Source organism: Labeo rohita, unplaced genomic scaffold (genome assembly GCF_022985175.1).
Source record: "Labeo rohita strain BAU-BD-2019 unplaced genomic scaffold, IGBB_LRoh.1.0 scaffold_359, whole genome shotgun sequence".
NCBI lineage: Eukaryota > Metazoa > Chordata > Actinopteri > Cypriniformes > Cyprinidae > Labeo > Labeo rohita.
Window position 1 is genome coordinate 40,308 of NW_026129277.1, and position 17,644 is coordinate 57,951.

General features: G+C 34.4%; 2 protein-coding genes and 1 long non-coding RNA gene across 3 annotated transcripts in view; all 3 read right to left on the reverse strand.

Annotated features, from left to right (window-relative positions):
• Positions 1-441: 441 nt before the first annotated feature.
• On the reverse strand, positions 442-11,751 carry LOC127160478 (uncharacterized). The gene is made up of 4 exons (XM_051103122.1): positions 11,499-11,751; positions 1,759-2,064; positions 1,297-1,596; positions 442-1,207 (listed from the first exon to the last, which is right to left on the reverse strand). Exons 2-4 carry the CDS (start codon positions 2,048-2,050, stop codon positions 1,056-1,058), a joined length of 744 nt encoding a protein of 247 aa, XP_050959079.1. The 5' UTR covers positions 2,051-2,064; positions 11,499-11,751; the 3' UTR covers positions 442-1,055.
• Positions 5,823-8,581, reverse strand: LOC127160481 (uncharacterized). The gene is made up of 3 exons (XR_007826759.1): positions 8,380-8,581; positions 6,502-6,808; positions 5,823-6,408 (listed from the first exon to the last, which is right to left on the reverse strand). It is a non-coding gene; the product is annotated as an uncharacterized LOC127160481 (long non-coding RNA).
• Positions 11,752-11,977: 226 nt separating the features above from the next.
• LOC127160477 (uncharacterized) overlaps positions 11,978-17,644 on the reverse strand; it is a 13,824-nt gene continuing 8,157 nt past the window's right edge. Inside the window, exons 2-6 of the mRNA XM_051103121.1 lie at positions 15,426-15,749; positions 13,375-13,725; positions 12,880-13,194; positions 12,408-12,704; positions 11,978-12,300 (exon numbers count right to left, since the gene is read on the reverse strand). Of these exons, the coding sequence (XP_050959078.1) occupies positions 11,978-12,300; positions 12,408-12,704; positions 12,880-13,194; positions 13,375-13,725; positions 15,426-15,749 (1,610 nt within the window). The remainder of the gene's footprint in view (positions 12,301-12,407; positions 12,705-12,879; positions 13,195-13,374; positions 13,726-15,425; positions 15,750-17,644) is intronic.

The following is a 17,644-nucleotide window of genomic DNA, read 5'->3' on the forward strand; positions in this document are numbered from 1 at the left end:
ACGTAACTGAAGCCATGAAAAACACATTTCAGACTCACCATCCAGGCGCCAAAACACAAACAGAATAAAACAGTCCAAAACATCTTCAACGGTTTCAGTCGTCAGAACTGGTTCAGTAACAAAATGACAGCTGGTCAGCTGGTCTGAAGCTGCTCTGTAGTAAAATGAAGCAAAACTCCACCTTGGTCTAAAATAACTGTTCATCTTTAAGTGTTAATGCATGTGACTATCTAGCACGTTTTTGCTGATAAATTCACACTCTGAATATTGTCACTTTGAGCTCCAGTAGGCATCAACTTCCTGTGTATCAATGGTGTCATTTTCAACAGTAATAAACTGACTGGCGCTCAACATAATAAAACCAATAAAACATGGAGAAAGTCCTGAACCTCAGAGTGAGAAACTTTATTGATGAATGCAGGCAAATACATATGGTTAATATACAGCACTAGTAGTAAAGTGGGATCTGTGTTTTATCTGAGAAAATATTCAGCCAGTATAAGAGCTTCAGTAGAGTATGATCTCTACAATAATAATAAACAACAATACACTACTTTTAAGTGTGATTAAGGAGATTTTAAAAAGTCTTCAATCAAATATGAAAGATTATATTGTAAAAGAAAAAAAAAGGGAAAAAAAACATTAAAAAGGAAAGCATGTTATATTAACTAATCTAGCGTAAGCAATGCAATATTCTGTAATCACCATTATTATTTATGAAAAGCACTCACATTTATTTTAAACCGTTAATGAGAGAATACATTACTGTTTGTTCTCAAATCATCTTCTAGAGTGGAAATGAGCCACCTAAAATGAACATATACCAGTATGTGAACATACAAAACCATTACAAAAAATGAAGGTTAATAAATAATAAACTAAACAGTTATATATATATATATATATATATATATATAAAATGACATCATCAGTCATGTACCTGATGTGTAAATATGTGCTTAATCTAATGTGAACAAAGCAATTTTTAGCTGCATCAATACAAGCAGATGACAATATAAAACCATGAAAAATAAATGTAAAAAAAAGAAATGACATTAGGTTTCTGATGTGTGAATATGTGCTCGATCTTGTTTAATTCTTCTGGATCTGATGTCATAAACCAGAAGAATGACAGTAGCCACGCCCACCAAAGCAGAGAGGACCAATCGGATCACAGCTTCAGTAGAACCACAACAGTGGACAGAGTCTGAGGAATAAAAACATCAAACTGAAATCAGCTCAGTCAATAAACGTTAATATCAGTACTGACATCAACTAATATCAGCGCTGCCGTACCTGAACATGTGTGACAGAGTTCAGTGTTGAGATGTGTTGTCTGGTTGGTGAATGAATAAGCCACAACACAGCTGTAGGAATCATCCAGACACTCAATCTCCAGAGGTAGAGAGAGACTGATGCTGAGATCAGACGCATTGATGCTGAACAATAAACTGTTTCCTTTGTACCAGGAGAGAGTCACATCACTCACATTCACCACTGAACACAACAATGAACAATATGATGATGATGATGATGATGATAATGATGATGAACTGTTTGAAGAGTTACTGCTGATCACAGGAACAGGCAGACGAGCTGAAAACATGAGAGAATTTAGATAAATGAGGATGAATAAACATATTCAATAAGACAAGGAAGAAACATTGAAAGGAGACAAGACTGATCAAAAGTAGACCATTTAAAACAATGTGATACACAAAGCTGCAAAAAATAAAACAGATTCAAACTAAAACTCACCTCTGACAATGACAGTGAAGTTTTTACTCATACGGTTGCTCTGTACTCCATAATTTCCAGCATGTTCAGTTTCAATGTTTTTGATGTTTAGACAACCACTTTGAGTATACACCGTCAGTCTGTCCCTGAATTTCTCATCATAATTATGATTTACAGTGGCTCCGTTGTTTGTTACATTGATTACAGCAATTAAATTGGTTTTATTTCCAAACCACCACTGAATCACATCATTACCCATCATTTTCTGTTGAGTGTGTAGAGTGACTGAATCTCCCTTTATCACTGATGTCATTGCATCTGCATCACCTTTAAAGCAAACAAAAAAAGCTTATCACAGCTTACTAAATAACTTTATGATGCTTTACTAAAGTAAAAGAAAAAGTGAGAAATGACAGACTGCATCAGCACAGATTCCAAACTGTTAAACTGAGTTAAACTGTTCAACCCAGTGAGCTTCAATATCACTTCTACACTGCAGTAAACTTTTTCACTGAGATCTTCGACATCCTCATCATTATTTTTTACACTAGTGCAAAATTTACATTTGAAATGAATAATATAATAAAAGAACAAGCAAACTGATGTGTCTATTAATAATCACATCTTCGTTGTGATTTTGAATAAAATTTCCTGATACAAAAACTGAAGTTAATTTGAGCTCCACACATCAAACACAGAAAACCTTTTACTTCACTTTAACTTTAACTAAAGATGCTGCTGTTTGAGATTCAGTGTTTTATATAAAGAACATTTAGAAAACAAGCAAACAAACACTGAATCTAAAGAAAGAACTCAAGTCATACACATTTCAAACTCACCAACCAGACGCGACAAACACAAACAGAGCCAAAATCTGTGAAACATCTTTCAGTCCACAAATACGAAAAGGCAAACTCTTCAAAACGGGTTCAGTAATAAAACGACAGATTGTCTGATGGGAGGTTGATCTGTGGTAAAGTCATCAAAAACTGTACTGTCAGCTAAAATAACCACACATTTTTAAAAGTGTTAATGCATGTGACCATCTAGCTCTGCTTTGCTGATTTTGTCACACCCTCATTGCAACTTTTAGCCACAGTACACCACAACTTCCTGTAGATCAATATCATTTTTAACAGAATTAAACTTATCTATAATATGATCACTGACTAGTTAAAAGTGTCTTAAAGCAGCCGTTTGATCTGCTCGTGAGATCCTGAGAGTGTTTGGCTCTGCTCTCTCCTGTAACAGTTCTCGGCTCATTTGTTCCCAGCAAAATCTCCAGTGTTAAAATCAGCGATCAGTGGTGAACGTAATCCGAAGGGAGAGGCATAGGAGTAATCTGTGCAACAAGCGAGAGTTCCAGAAGGCAGGCGGCGAGACAGACAAGGCGAGATGACCAGCCGAGAAAGCTAAACTCAGGGAACTAGGCAACTCGGGAACTAGGAAACTAGAAAAACTCGGGAACTACAAAGTAAAGGTTGCTAGCACTAGGGGAGCGTTAAACGCAAGGAATACCATTCTCCACAATACAACTCCACTATACTCGGTGAGTAACAAGGGGGAAGTCCAGGGCTTGTATAGCGCGTCTGATTGGCTACAGGTGTTGGTGCAATCAGTGCGATGGGTGATGGGAGACATAGTCTGGGGTGTAGTGCAACAGTCTGTGTGATGTGAAACTGGGAGAGCGACATCTGGTGGTGAGTGGACCAAAGGTCACCGGCCAGATTCATGACAATACCATTGAAGTACACATCATTCAGCTGAACTGTGCCATGTTCCATTCATGCAATAGACGCATGACCACTGCTGCTTTGTGGGCTATGACTAATTTCATGTGCAATGCAGACAAAATTACAATTTATATACAGAAATGTATCATAATTAAAAAAAATAAATAAAGCTTCATATTATGATTTGGCTACTTTCTAAGACCTTTATATCCTACAGTCATGGCGAAATTAGGTTCCTCCACTCTATGAAAAACAACAGTGAGGAATCGATTCTTAGAATCGCATCTCATCGATTTCAGACCCAGGAATCGGAATCGGACTCGATTCCAAAATTTTCAGAATCGAAGAGCCCTAGCTGCCGCTTTCTCTAGCAGTGAAGTTTTGTGCACTTGAAACCGTGGTCGCGTTGCAGTCACGGAGCGGACGTTGCCATTTGTATTTACTAAAAACTAGCAAAATAAATGAAGTTGGTAACCCATTCTTCTGTTTTTTTCCCCCTTCCTTTTACGATTCCTGGACGAAATCATTTGCCTGTGATCAAAGATAGTGAAAGCTGATGTTGGGGAATATAGCCAAATTCATGCTAATAATTAAATTATTAGCTCTCCAACAGCTTTAACTAAGTTTTAGCTACTGGAAACTAAGGAAAGGACTATATAATTGGTAAATCTGATAAAAACAGACACATTTATCCAAACTGATTACTTTTCTAAATTTCTTACTAATGTTTTTCAACTGTTAATCCTTTTGAAACTTTTAAAGCATGCAGCGTTAACCTTACAGTAGCACTCAACACAAATTACTGTCAGACTTACAAAATCCTTCATCACTTGACTTAAGATTATAATAATTGAATTTTAAAGCACAGCCACCACAAAATCAGACTTTAGCTCCTAGGTTAGGTTAAATACAGATTTAAAATCAGAAGATATAGTTTAGTAGCTATTATACCATTTTTATAATCAAATCATTGCATATCTATGGCTGGAAACACTGGTATCTAACAATGCCTTGCGGGAAAAAAACAGTTAGTCTTAAAAAATAAAGCATATACATAAACCTAAAACCTAAAAACCTAAAAAAAAAAAAAAAAAAAAAAACAGTTATTGAATAAGCATGTGTCCTATTTTGTGTCCTAAACTTTTGAAACATTTTGTCTTGTATTTTAGAGCAGTCAATGCAATTTTGGAAAGAACTTAATCAATTATGTGTGAAAATATTCAGATGTAACCCCTTGATGTAATTTTTGAAGTAACTGTAATTTAACTATACCTTGTTTCTCAGCAACTGTAATCGATTAGTTACAATTACATTGTAATTTAATGATGTAATTCCATTACATGTTACTAGTTACTAGTTAAGTTTGAGCCCCTACCACTGTCATCAAGGCATCAATATGTGCAACAAACACTTGCAATACAATGGATAAAATTTTACTTCTAGATTTGCGTGGGGCCGAGGGGCTCTTCTCCTAACAGATATAATCTTACTCCAAACTTTTTCTAAAACTTGAGAGCCCTGGTACTCCTAAACTTTTTCTCAGAGAGATATTTTCTTTCACTCACTATGCGGAGGACACATGTTTTATCAAGGAAAACACTGAAAGTAAGTGTTATATTTAAGTTGCGATATGTATTTTGTAAGATAATATTACTTTATGACGATACTTATAACGTTATGCTGTTTGCGCCCATACATTTCTCACAGATTTGGGGTAAGTGTTTTACCTCATTTAAAATATGTATTTTATAACATAACATTGATTAATAGCAACATTTCTGTTGTGCACTTCTAAACTTTTTTCAGAGATATTTTCTTTCACTCACGATGCAGAGCAGATGGGGAAGTTGGTTTTATCAAGGAAAACACAGAATGTAAGTGTTTTACCTCATTTACATTATGTATTATATAGGATAATATTACTTTATTAAGATATTTGTATGCTGTATGTGCCTAAACGAGCCTAAATGTTTCTCACAGATTTGAATTGTTATGCAGTGCAGACGCAGATGCAGAGGTCGCTTTTAACAGGGAAACGTAAGAAATAAGTGTTTTACCTAATTTAAAATATGTATTTTATGTCATACTGATTTATAGCTATATGTATGTGTTGTACACTCCTAAACTTTTTCCCAGAGAGATATTCCTTCACTCGGGAGATGATGTGCTTGAAGAGTATGAAGTCACCAATACATTAAGTGGGATGAGAAGAGCTTTGTTAGGACACATACCAGAGACAAGGGTAAGCCACAATTGCATATTTTAAGATTGGTGATTGTCATGCTTAATTTTTTGATTATTAAACAATAATAATAAAAAGTCTGATCTCCTTCTAAAAAAATGTATCACATGTACGTTTTTGGTATGCTTGTCATTTATTTATGTGCTGTCCCATTTATGTGCATTCATTTTGGTAGGAGGAATCCAACCTCAATGGAGAGAGAGATCAGTACGCACTTGGAATTATGACTTTTTTTCGGTTGTTTAAAAAAAAAAAATCAGTAAGACTGACTTTCTTTTTACAATATACATTTACAGTAAATTAAATGATTTTCCTTAAAGCGATAGATCACCCAAAAAATGAAAATTGAGTCAACATTTACTTAGCCTTGGCCTTGTGTTGTTCTAAAGCCATGTGCCTTTCTTTCTTTTTTTGGACCACAAAAGGAGATAAAAAAAAAATGGTCCAAAATGATGACAGAATTTTCAGTTTTTGGTGAACTATTTTGAATTGTATTCTATTGTATTGTCTAGATTTAAACTGACAGTCTGCCTCCCGAACAGTGGGAGGTAGATTATTCCAGAGTTTGGGAGTTATGTGCTTGATCTTGTTCCGCTCTGATGTCATAAACCAGAAGAATGACAGTAGCCTCGCCCACCAAAGCAGAGAGGGCCAATCAGATCACAACTTCAGTAGAACCACAACAGTGGACAGAGTCTGAGGAATAAAAACACCAAAGTGAGATCAGCTCAGTCAATAAACGCTAATATAAATAATATTTGAAGGACAGGACAGAATATCTCTACTCACCAGAAACACAGGAAGCTTTAAATAACTTGTTTATCACACCTCTCTCTATTAGTAGTACATAATGTCTATCATGTTCACATGTGATGTTTGTGATAGTCAGAGATCCTGTTTGATTGTCTATCTTCAGTGTGTCTCTAAATCTTCCATCAACAACATCATCATATACAGTGAATCTGTCAACCAATTTATTGATTTCAGCTATTAAAATGTTTCCTCTACTAAACTTCCACTGAGTCTTATCATCCAATATTTCAGTACGATGAGCATTTAGAGTGACTGAATTTTCCTCCTTCGTTTGATATTTCATCTGTATCATCAAACACACATAGAGAACAAACAGAAACAGGGTTCATCACAGATTAAGAGTGTTATCTGATGGTTTGCTAAAGTAAAACGATTAACAACTGTATGTTTGTGCTGATTCAGTAAGGATCAATCATTGACCCAACAGAAACCAACAATATTCTACATGTAGGTCTTTTTTTGTTTTGTTTTTTTTGTTTTTTGTTTGTTTAAAGATTTATTTATTTATTTTTTTTTTTTTTTTTTTTTGCCTTTATTACAGACAGGATTGATCAGAAAGGACAGGAAGTGAAGTGGGAGAGAGATGGGGGGTGGGATCAGGAAATGCCCTAGAGTCGGGGTTCAAACACGAGACACCCACAAGGCTATCGGCGCCGACTACATGTAGGTCTTTTACTTGAGCTTCTGCATAGTTGACTTAATTTGTATTAATTTAGTTTCAATTTGACTTCAGTCCAGTCCAATGTCAAATAACTCTTAAAAGCAGGATGATATTATTAATTTTAATTTTATTATTAATGTAGATATTTGATTATTCTACCTTTTCTTACTTTTTGATTATTCGTTCTTTTATGCACCCAGAAAATGCACCACATGCTCTGTTCATTCATGGTCCTTCAGTTTGAAGGATTCAGTCATGAGCAGATCAGTCAAATGACTTTCTGTGTTCCTGCTTTATGGTTTCTTCTTGAGATTTGTAGCTTTAGTGTTTCATTGCATCTGTTTTTGTGAACGCTCGTGTTCAGTCTTATCAGGAATTTAGGTCTTACAATTAAAATATACAACACCCGAAACAATTAACTCATCAATGACAAGGAGACTGAATGTCTTCCTCACACTCTTGCTCTCCAGTTTATAACGTCCAGCCTGTTTCATTCTGGTGTTTGTGAAGATCAGAGATCCAGTTTGTTTGTCCAGCTTCAGTCTGTCTCTGAATCCCCCAAAATGTGCATCCTTTATTCAGATAGATTTATTTAAAATTGGTTACAGATTATGTAAGGATATTCAGTAGTTTTGCTTGGAGTCAGTCAATTTATTTATGATTATGCAATGAAGCATGCCAAATTGTGGGGACATAACTTTTGGCTATAGTAATAACTGATTGTTCTAGTCAATAAATGTTTTTTTTTTTTTTTTTTTTTTTTTTTTTTTTGTGAGTTATTAGGTTTTATATGTGTTTTTTTTTTGTTTTGTTTTGTTTTTTCTCCATAATAAAGTAAAGCCTGTAGCTGTGTTCACTCCTTTTTTATCAAATAATTTTGTCAAATAAATAACAATATATATATATTTTTATAATACTTTCTTCATATTTATGTTTTGATTATTTAATCAAATGTGTAAAGTCATTAAAAACACATCCCCAAACCAATCCTCTCTGAACAACATTTTTGGCCACTAGTGTGAATTAAAAAATATGCATTTACTTTAATATTTACAGTAAAACATATTGGAGTTCATATGTATTTTATTTAATCAATCCCTAATAGACCTGAAACTTGATACCAGAACAGGAGCAGTTGAACCCATAAAAACACATTTCAAACACTTAAACACTTAAAAACATTTCAAACTCACCAACTGGATGCCACAAATAGAACCAAATTCTGTGAAACATCTTCAACGGTTTCAGTCCACAAATATGAAAAGTCAAACTCTTCAAAACTGGTTCAGTGATAAAATGACAGATGAGCTGATGTGAGGCTGATCTGTAGTAAAGTCACGAGAAACTCTACTGTGAGCTAAAATAACTGCACATCTTTGACAGTACTGATGTGTGACCAACGGCCATTTGTTTTTGCTGATTATTTTACACTCTGAAGTGTCCCTTGACGCCCCAGGCTTCAGCGTCCTGCAATAACCTATTTGATGGTGTTATTGTCAAAATTGTCCTGTGCTCCAAACTAACAAGTTAATCATGTGAGATTCAAAACAGTGTTATTATAGTATACTTGACATAATATTACATTTTAATTCAGATTTTGAATCAGGTTCTCTTTTTTCATTTTAATTTCAGTTAATTTTTGCTTCTTAGCATATATCTGCAGGTATGCTTGGTTGAGGTCAGTTTTGCCTATTTTTTTCTTGCTGTTAGCTTAGCAAAAAGGCAAGGTGTACTGTTCTACAGACACCCATGGGTTTACAGAAACATTAAAGTCCCCACAAATCCTTATGTCTCCATCATTAGATCTGGACAATGTGTGTGTTGATCACTTACTCACACTGACTGATTCCAGCACACCATCCTTCACAACTTCACCTTGGGTTTGAGTGCATTTGGTATTTGGCCTTTAAGAATCTATTAAGAATCTAACTCTGGTTTGAAATTTTCACTGTGTTTTCACAAATCTCCTGATAGCATGCCGATTCAGGGTGAGCTACTACATTGGGTTGTTGATCCGCAAGGGAAAATTGCTTGTTTATTACTGTGGATAGAAAAGCTAAAAGAAAACTAATGAACTTAGAAAAAATCTAAACTAATGTTTTAATACTATAAAACGTATTATGTGGCGCACTGCTGAAATTCTTAAAATATACATATACAGTTACATTAAAAAATTATCTGGTCCTTGGCAGGTCTTAAAATTTGGAAAATAAATCCTCAGATAAACATCATCACATGACATAGTAGAAGAATATATTAAAGAGGTTAAAATGATGGCTTATGAGTGTCTGTGACATTTTTTGTGTTAAACTGCACAGCAAAGCAATATACACAATAATAGTAGAAGGACATATAAAATAACAGGTAAAATAAGCTTGTCAGATATTCTGTGTAAGTAATGCAACTAGTCGCGGCTCGCTGCTCTCCGTCCGTGCTCAAAACACTACATCATTTGCAGCTTTTAAAGGCTTTTAAATAAAAACACTCCAGCGATAGAACACAATAATAATAAAAGAACATATTAAAAAGGGGAAAATAAGTTCTTATAAATGCCTGTGACATATGTTGTCTTAAACTTGCAGAGCAGTTGTCATTTTAGGATTCTTACCTTTCTGCATCTAAACACCTAAAAACATAAAACCTGCCCTGTTATACTATTTATTTATTTATTTATTTTCAAATAGAAAAAAAATTGTGGCAATTTAATCTTAATGTGGTTCAGAGATTAAGGGCATAATGCTAATGCTGTCCACAGGAGGGAGCCACAGGATAATAATCATTCAAGATCTCAGTTCAAGACTTGAAAATGTTTCATTTAGGTCCAAGTGAAGAAGGGACACTATATTAGCTATCGATTTTCATATTGTGCATATAATAGTACTCACATATGGACTCATAATTTACTTGAAAACAGACATTTCCATTGAATAGCTAGATCATCTACAGAAGCCATTGTGCTTGGATCCCAATGATCGCCTTGAGATAAACCGCATTGTTTCAGTTACCTTCTGTGTCGTTGCCCACAGCGCTTTGTTGGCCCACAGGACTTTGAAATAGCAAACAGGGAAAACAGTAATAGACATGACTTATTTTGCATCCACTTAGCCAACTCGGTTGAAGCTGTTGTCGTAGCCTAGTAGGCGGGCCAGCTCAAGAAGTACTCTGGCTATTTTGCCCCCAAGGGGCCGAGGCTGGCTCTGCCAAGCCAACATCAAAGTTAGTTCACTAACTTTAGCTTCTAGTTATTATTATTCTTCTGAGATTAAAATTTCTGACTGCTACTCCTCCTAGAGCTTTAACTCTACAAACTCCAAACTCAGGCCAGATCTTCAAATCCTCAAGATGCTATATCTTTTCTAACTAATCGGACTTTCCTAAAAATGATGATTAAATTTGGGAAAAATCCGATAGACTTACATTGACGGAATGTTCAAATGAGCCAACACTATTCAAACTCCAACTGTCAAAATCCCCAGAATCCTTTGAGACTCAATCAAACTTCCCTTCTATCTACCTATCTATCTATCTATCTATCTATCTATCATCTAACCATTACTATCTATCTATCTATGGCTAGCAACCAGAATCATGCTAGCAACTTGCTAATCATGCTAGAAACATCATAGCAACTTGCTAATCATGCTAGCAACATGCAAATCATGTTAGAAACATGTTAGCAACATGCTATCAACTTGCTAATCATGCTAGAAATGTGCTAGCAACATGCTAGTAACTTGCTAATCATGCTAGCAACATGCTAATCATGTTATCATCTGACCATTACTATCTATCTATCTGACAGACTGCATTCAAACTTTAAAACTGCAAAATATTTCAGACTGAAAACCATCCAAACTTAAAATTTTTTAAAACATTTTAAACTTCTTAAATTTTTTTAACTTTTTAAACTTTTTAAACTTTTTTAACTTTTTCAATCTTTCTGGTCCGGCTTTCTCAAGCCAACTTAAAGTTTGTCTTGACAAACTTTTTTATCTAGTTATTATTATTATTATTATTATTATTATTATTATGTCTCCCAAATCAGCATTTTCTCAGGTTAAAGGAGACACTAGAAGTTGTTGTTTTATTATTGTGGATAAAAAATTAAAAATAAATTAAAAATAGCCTATATAAACTAATCTGACATAAGCCACCTAAAATAAACACATATACCAGTATGTGAATATACAAAACAATTACAAATGAATGAAGATTAATAAATGATTATAAGAAATTACATCATCAACCATGTTGCTCAGTAAATAAATGTTAATTTGAGCACCGACATCAACTAATATCAGAGCTGCCATACCTGAACATGTGTGACAGAGTTCAGTGTTGAGATGTGTGGTCTGGTTGGTGAATGAATAAGCCACAACACAGCTGTAGGAATCATCCACACGCTCAATCTCCAGAGGTAGAGAGAGACTGATGCTGAGATCAGACACACTGATGCTGGACAATAAACTGTTTCCTTTGTACCAGGAGAGAGTCACATCACCCACATTCACCACTGAACACACCAGTGAACAATTCTGCTGTGATGATGATGATGATGATGATGATGATGATGAAGAACAGTTTGAAGAGTTAATGCTGATGACAGGAACAGGCAGATGATCTGAAAACATGAGAGAATAAAGATAAGTATGAAGAAATCTAACCAATCTTAGTTTTGGTTTCATTGTATTCAGTGTGTGTTTGTATAATCTGTAATCTCAAACAATAATACAATTCAGCATAGATATAGTTAATACAGTAAGAATATTTGAAAGACATGATAAATGATCTCTACTCACCATAGACAGAAATACTGAAAGCTTTTAATGCCTGTTTTCCACCAACTATCAGTAGCAGATAATTTCCAGCATGTTCACTTGTGATGTTTGTGATGGTCAGAGATCCAGTTTGTTTGTTCATTTTCAGTCTGCCTCTGAATCTCCCATCAAGAACATCATCATATACAGTCATGCTGCCATCCTGTTTATTGATTCCAGCTATTATTTCAGCTATTGTGGTTATAGGTCCAAACTTCCACTGAATCATATCATCCATCATTTCAGTAAGATCAGAGTTTAGAGTGACTGAATCTCCATCGATCACCGATATTTCATCTGTATCACCAAACACATAGAGAACAAATAGAAAAAGGCTTTGTCACAGATTAACATGATCAGCTGATGGTTCAAAAGTAATAAATAGTTTGAATCTGTTGACAAACCAGGACAATGTTGACAGAGTTTGCTTATATCCAGATGTTGAGTCTGGTTGCTGATGGGATTGTTGATCACACAGCTGTAGGTGTTTTTATCCTGATATTCCACCTCCAGAGGTAGAGAGAGACTGATGCTGAGATCAGACACACTGATGCTGGACAATAAACTGTTTTCTTTGTACCAGGAGAGAGTCACATGATCCACATTCACAACTGTACACACCAGTGAACAATATGATGATGATGATGATGATGATGATGATGATGAACAGTCTCTGCTGATGACAGGAACAGACAGATGAGCTAAAAACATTAGAGAATAAAAAAGAAATGTGATCAAATCTTATCAACAATCTTATTCTCGATTCAGTCGAGTGTTGAATAAGTAGTTATATGATGTATCATCTCAAACAATACAATGATTCAGCAATTAATAAATATGTAAGTAGTTCGTAAAAAAAAAAAAAAAAAAACTCACCATAGACATTAACTCTAAATGATTTAGATGAGAAACTGTTTGAAAACAACAACTGTAGTCCATAATGTCCAGTATCTTCAGTTGTGGTGTTTGTGATGGTCAGAGATCCAGTTTGATTGTCCAGCTTCAGTCTGTCTCTGAATCTCCCATCAAGAACATCATCATCATATACAGCGATTCTGTAGGGCTGTGTATTGATTTCAGCTATTAAAGTAATTTTTGTTTCAAACCACCACCGAGTCAGATCATAATACGTCATTTCAGTACGACCAGAGTCTAGAGTGACTGAATCTCCCTCCATCACAGATATTTCAACTGTATCATCAAACACACACATGAACAACAAACAGGAACAGTGTTTATAGCAAATAGAGACTTTAATTTTTTTTTTTATAAAAGTAAATAATTTGATATTTAAATTTTAAATAATATCAAAAAAAAACAACAACAACAACAACAAAAAACATAAAATGGTAAAACAAATATTTAACTCACCAAAGACAGCGAGAAAGAAACTTGCAATAGAATGGCTGTTTCTTATGCTGATCCTTTGTTTATAATGGCCTTCATGTTGAGTTGTGATGTTTGTGATGGTCAGAGATCCAGTTTGTTTGTCCAGCTTTAGTCTGTCTCTAAATCTCCCATCAAGAACATCATCATATACAGTCATGCTGTTGCCTGTTACATTGATGTCAGCTATTAAATTGATTTCAGACCACCACTCAATCTCATCATCAACCCAAAACCTCCAGAGAATCCAATCACGATCAATCATGTAAGATCGATCAGAGTTTAGAGTGACTGAATCTCCCACCATCACTGACACTGGCTTCATTGCTGTACGCACTGCATGAAAAGAGTTAGCTCCCAGTTAAATCATAAATTGGAAATTTGAGTGAAACTGAAGGTGAATGACATGTGTGCGACAAATCCCAGTCAAGCGTGGGGAGTCCTGTACATGTTCATACACTTTAGAAGCACAGAGATTTTTGGATACATGATATTTTTGATTACACACACTATCAGAGATGTCAAATATACCAACAATCGCTGATGTCTTTTTTTTTTTTTTTTTTTTTTGGGTGTTTATCAGCTAAGCTGCCTTCACATGCTATTGGAATTATCGTAATTACTAGTAAAAATAAAAATAATTATTAAATAAATAGTTTATGAATGCCCTCTCAAGTTAAAATTTGAATGCAATGAACTCTAATCATTACTTCAAAAGTGAAAAGTAGGAAATTTAAGATAACATGTGAAGGCAGCATTAAAAATCATATAAAAATCATCTTTTAAATATACAGACTATTTTAAAATTAATCTTGTTTTGAATTATTCAAGCTTACTTAAAATATTCAATGAAAGCTACCAACTGGTGTAAAGATGTAACCTATAAAAAGAGGTTACTGATTGAATTATTAGTGAATGAATCGAAACAAGTTTTTCGGAATCACAATATTTGAGTGACTGAGAATCTTCAATCAAAATCCACACTACTCACTGTTATGGCTGTTGTTGGGTTTGTGATTGAGGTTATGCTACCATACCAACATAACACAACACACAGTCATTTCAGTACTCACATTTGGAGTTGAATCACATGAGACTCTCAATTCCTGACACCTGATTCAAATCTTTTTGGAATCAGAATTGTTTCTGCTCCCCCACTGCAGTTAGTTTTAAATAGAGTATTTAAGTGTTGTTTTAAATTTTTGAGTGTGTTTATGTTGTAAAAGGCTAAAATGGATAGAGCTAAGGCCAGAATGTAACAATAAATTAAATTTCTACCTATTAGATTGTGTTTTATTTAAGTCTACACCTAACCCAACCATAAACCTAACCTTACAATAATGCAAATACATTAACTGTTGTTCAGCATGACAAAAATGACGCAGTATTGATGTGTGCATGCCCAGTAAGCCCTGGTGGCCTGTATCCCATCTAGCCATAACCCCACTAGAGAGCACTGCTCCCTTCCTAGATGTAAAGATAAATTGTACTTATTTTGTCTTCTAGGAAACATGGAAGTGTCTTCTGTAGCTTCTGAAGTGCAGTATTAATTTAAAAAAATATGGCATGCCCCTGCTGATACTGTTAGAGTTGTAGAATATGCATCTGTTTTTATGGTTTAATTTTTATTCACTTTTTTGTTTATTTTTTGTATATTTTTTTGTTTTATGTTTTTCTTAAACTGTCTCATGTTTTCACAAAACATTCAAAACCTTTTTCTCAGTGTAAATAATCAGTCCTATTGCATTTGTTGAAAAACATTTGCTTTCCTGTTAAATGTTGCAGACCTGCATTTGCTGAAAAATAAAACAGAGTTTTGTCGATGCCTTGCTCTGTTTGTGAGTTTTGTTGACAATTAGTTTTGACAAGCTAAGCATTTTTATATTGAAAGCTTTATTATGGTTAGCTAAAGTAAATAGTTCAAAATGTCAGTTTGAAATAATATCATAAACAACAGAACGAAACAAAATGGTGTATGAATTAATTTCAATTTTGTCATTACAAAACAGATGAAAGCATGTTTTTTTTTATCTCACCATAGACACCGAGACTGAATTTCTTTCTCATGCTGTTGATCTGTAGTGTATAATCTCCAGAGTGATCCCCTGTGATGTTTGTGATGGTCAGAGATCCAGTTCGTTTGTTCAGCTTCAGTCTGTTTCTGAATCTCCCATCAAGAACATCATCATATACAGTCATGCTGTCGGCCTGTTTATTGATTTCAGCTATTAAAGTGTTTCCACTTCTAAACCTCCACTGAATCAGATCATCATCCTTTATTTTAGTGAGATCAGAGTTTAGAGTGAATGAATCTCCTTTATTCATTGACAATTTCTCCACTTCATCATCACCAAACAGACCTGAAGAAGAGAGTTTTCCACAGATTAATTAGGTTTAAAATCACTTCAGGTTAGTTTGTTAAAGCTTCACTTAAATCCTTTTAATCATTTCCGTGAAGTGAATAATGTTCAACAGCAGAACAAAGACAAAAGATGACAAATGAAAACAGAAATAGATGTATATATGGAAGAACGTCTAAATAAAAATACACTTTTACTTAAAGGTTTAATGTCACACTAAAACTACTAGGTACTTGAGCTACATAATTACTTTCTTATATTTAATCAATCACTATTAACTAAGTTTAGACCTGAATTCACTTGATCTGACAATAAAATCACAGTTCAATATTTTTTTTTTGAGAATAACAGTGAATTACCAATTCTCTCTAAGTAATTTAACCAGTAATTTATTACATGTTACTGGAACAGAGGCAACTGAAGCCAATAAAACACATTTCAAACTCACCAATCAGACGCCACAAACAGAACAAAGCGGTTTCAGTCCACAAATATGAAAAGACCAACTCTTCAAAACTAAGCACTTTACAGTAGAAAATTAATCAGAGAAGTAGAAGATGCATTTTATACAGTGAAAGACCAAAACTATCAGCATTGTGATTCAATATTCTGATGACAACTTAAAGAACGTCTTCCATCTGTCACCACCACAGCTCACAGAGACGCTGCAACTGTAGCTCACAATGGCCTCAGCACGCATGCATACAAAAACTCTTGCAGGACAGACTGGGCCAAAACATTCCTTAGAGTTTTTGATCTACTTTCATAAGTTCATCAGAAGGCCCACAATAGCGATTCATTACAAGGGTAAGAAGCTAAAACATCTCTAGAATCAGTGGCCATCTAGACACAGTTTGTGTTATTTTGAAGTCCCTTGTAGATATGCATTCGTTGTTGGTAGATGTAAGTAATGTTCGTGCCCAGCAAACAAAAAAAACTTCAAGCAGAAAACATTCATTTAATCGCAGCCATTAAAGGAGAAGTCCACTTCCAGAACAACAATTTACAAATGATTTACTCACCCCCTTGTCATCCAAGGTGTTCATGTCTTTCTTTCTTCAGTCGTAAAGAAATCATGGTTTTTGAGGAAAGCATTTCAGGATTTGTCTTCATATAATGGACTTCAATTGTGCCCCCGATTTTGAACTTTCAAAATGTAGTTTAAATGCAGCTTTAAAGGGCTCTAAACGATCCCAGACGAGGAAGAAGGCTCTTATCTAGCGAAACAATCTGTAATTTTTTTTGGAAAATAAAAATGTGTATACTTTTTAAGCACAAAAGCTTGTGTAGCACAGGCTCTGGTATGCGTGTTCACGACCAGTGTTGGGAAAGTTACTTTGGAAATGTAATAGGTTACAGATTACAAATTACTTGATTTAAAATGTAATAAGTAGTGTAACTTTTCAATTACTTCATTAATTTTCATTAATAATTGCTTTTTGATTACTTTTCTGAATTTCTAATATTTTCAACTGTTAATCATTTTGAAACATTTAAACCAGGCAGAGTTAACCTTACAGTAGCACTCAACACTGATTACTATCAGACTTTCAAAATCCTTTATCACTTGAATTAAGATTATAATAAGTAAGGGAAAATATACATCTTTATTTTGCGATAACAACTGGCTGGATGTACATTATCCCACTTATTACACAGCTGCTTGACTGAGTATTTAGATGTTTCGTGTCAAAATAATTAGACACGAAACACTGATCTGAGTTGAAATATTTGAATGCAAAGATTCCATGAAGAAATCAGTTGCTAGCAAATGGCAAGTTCAAACTAGACATTTTAGGGATACAATGCAGTCATACCAGTTCTCTTACATAACATTTCACCACATAAATAATTAAGTAGTAGTACTAGTTTGTTAGTTATCTTATAATCAATTA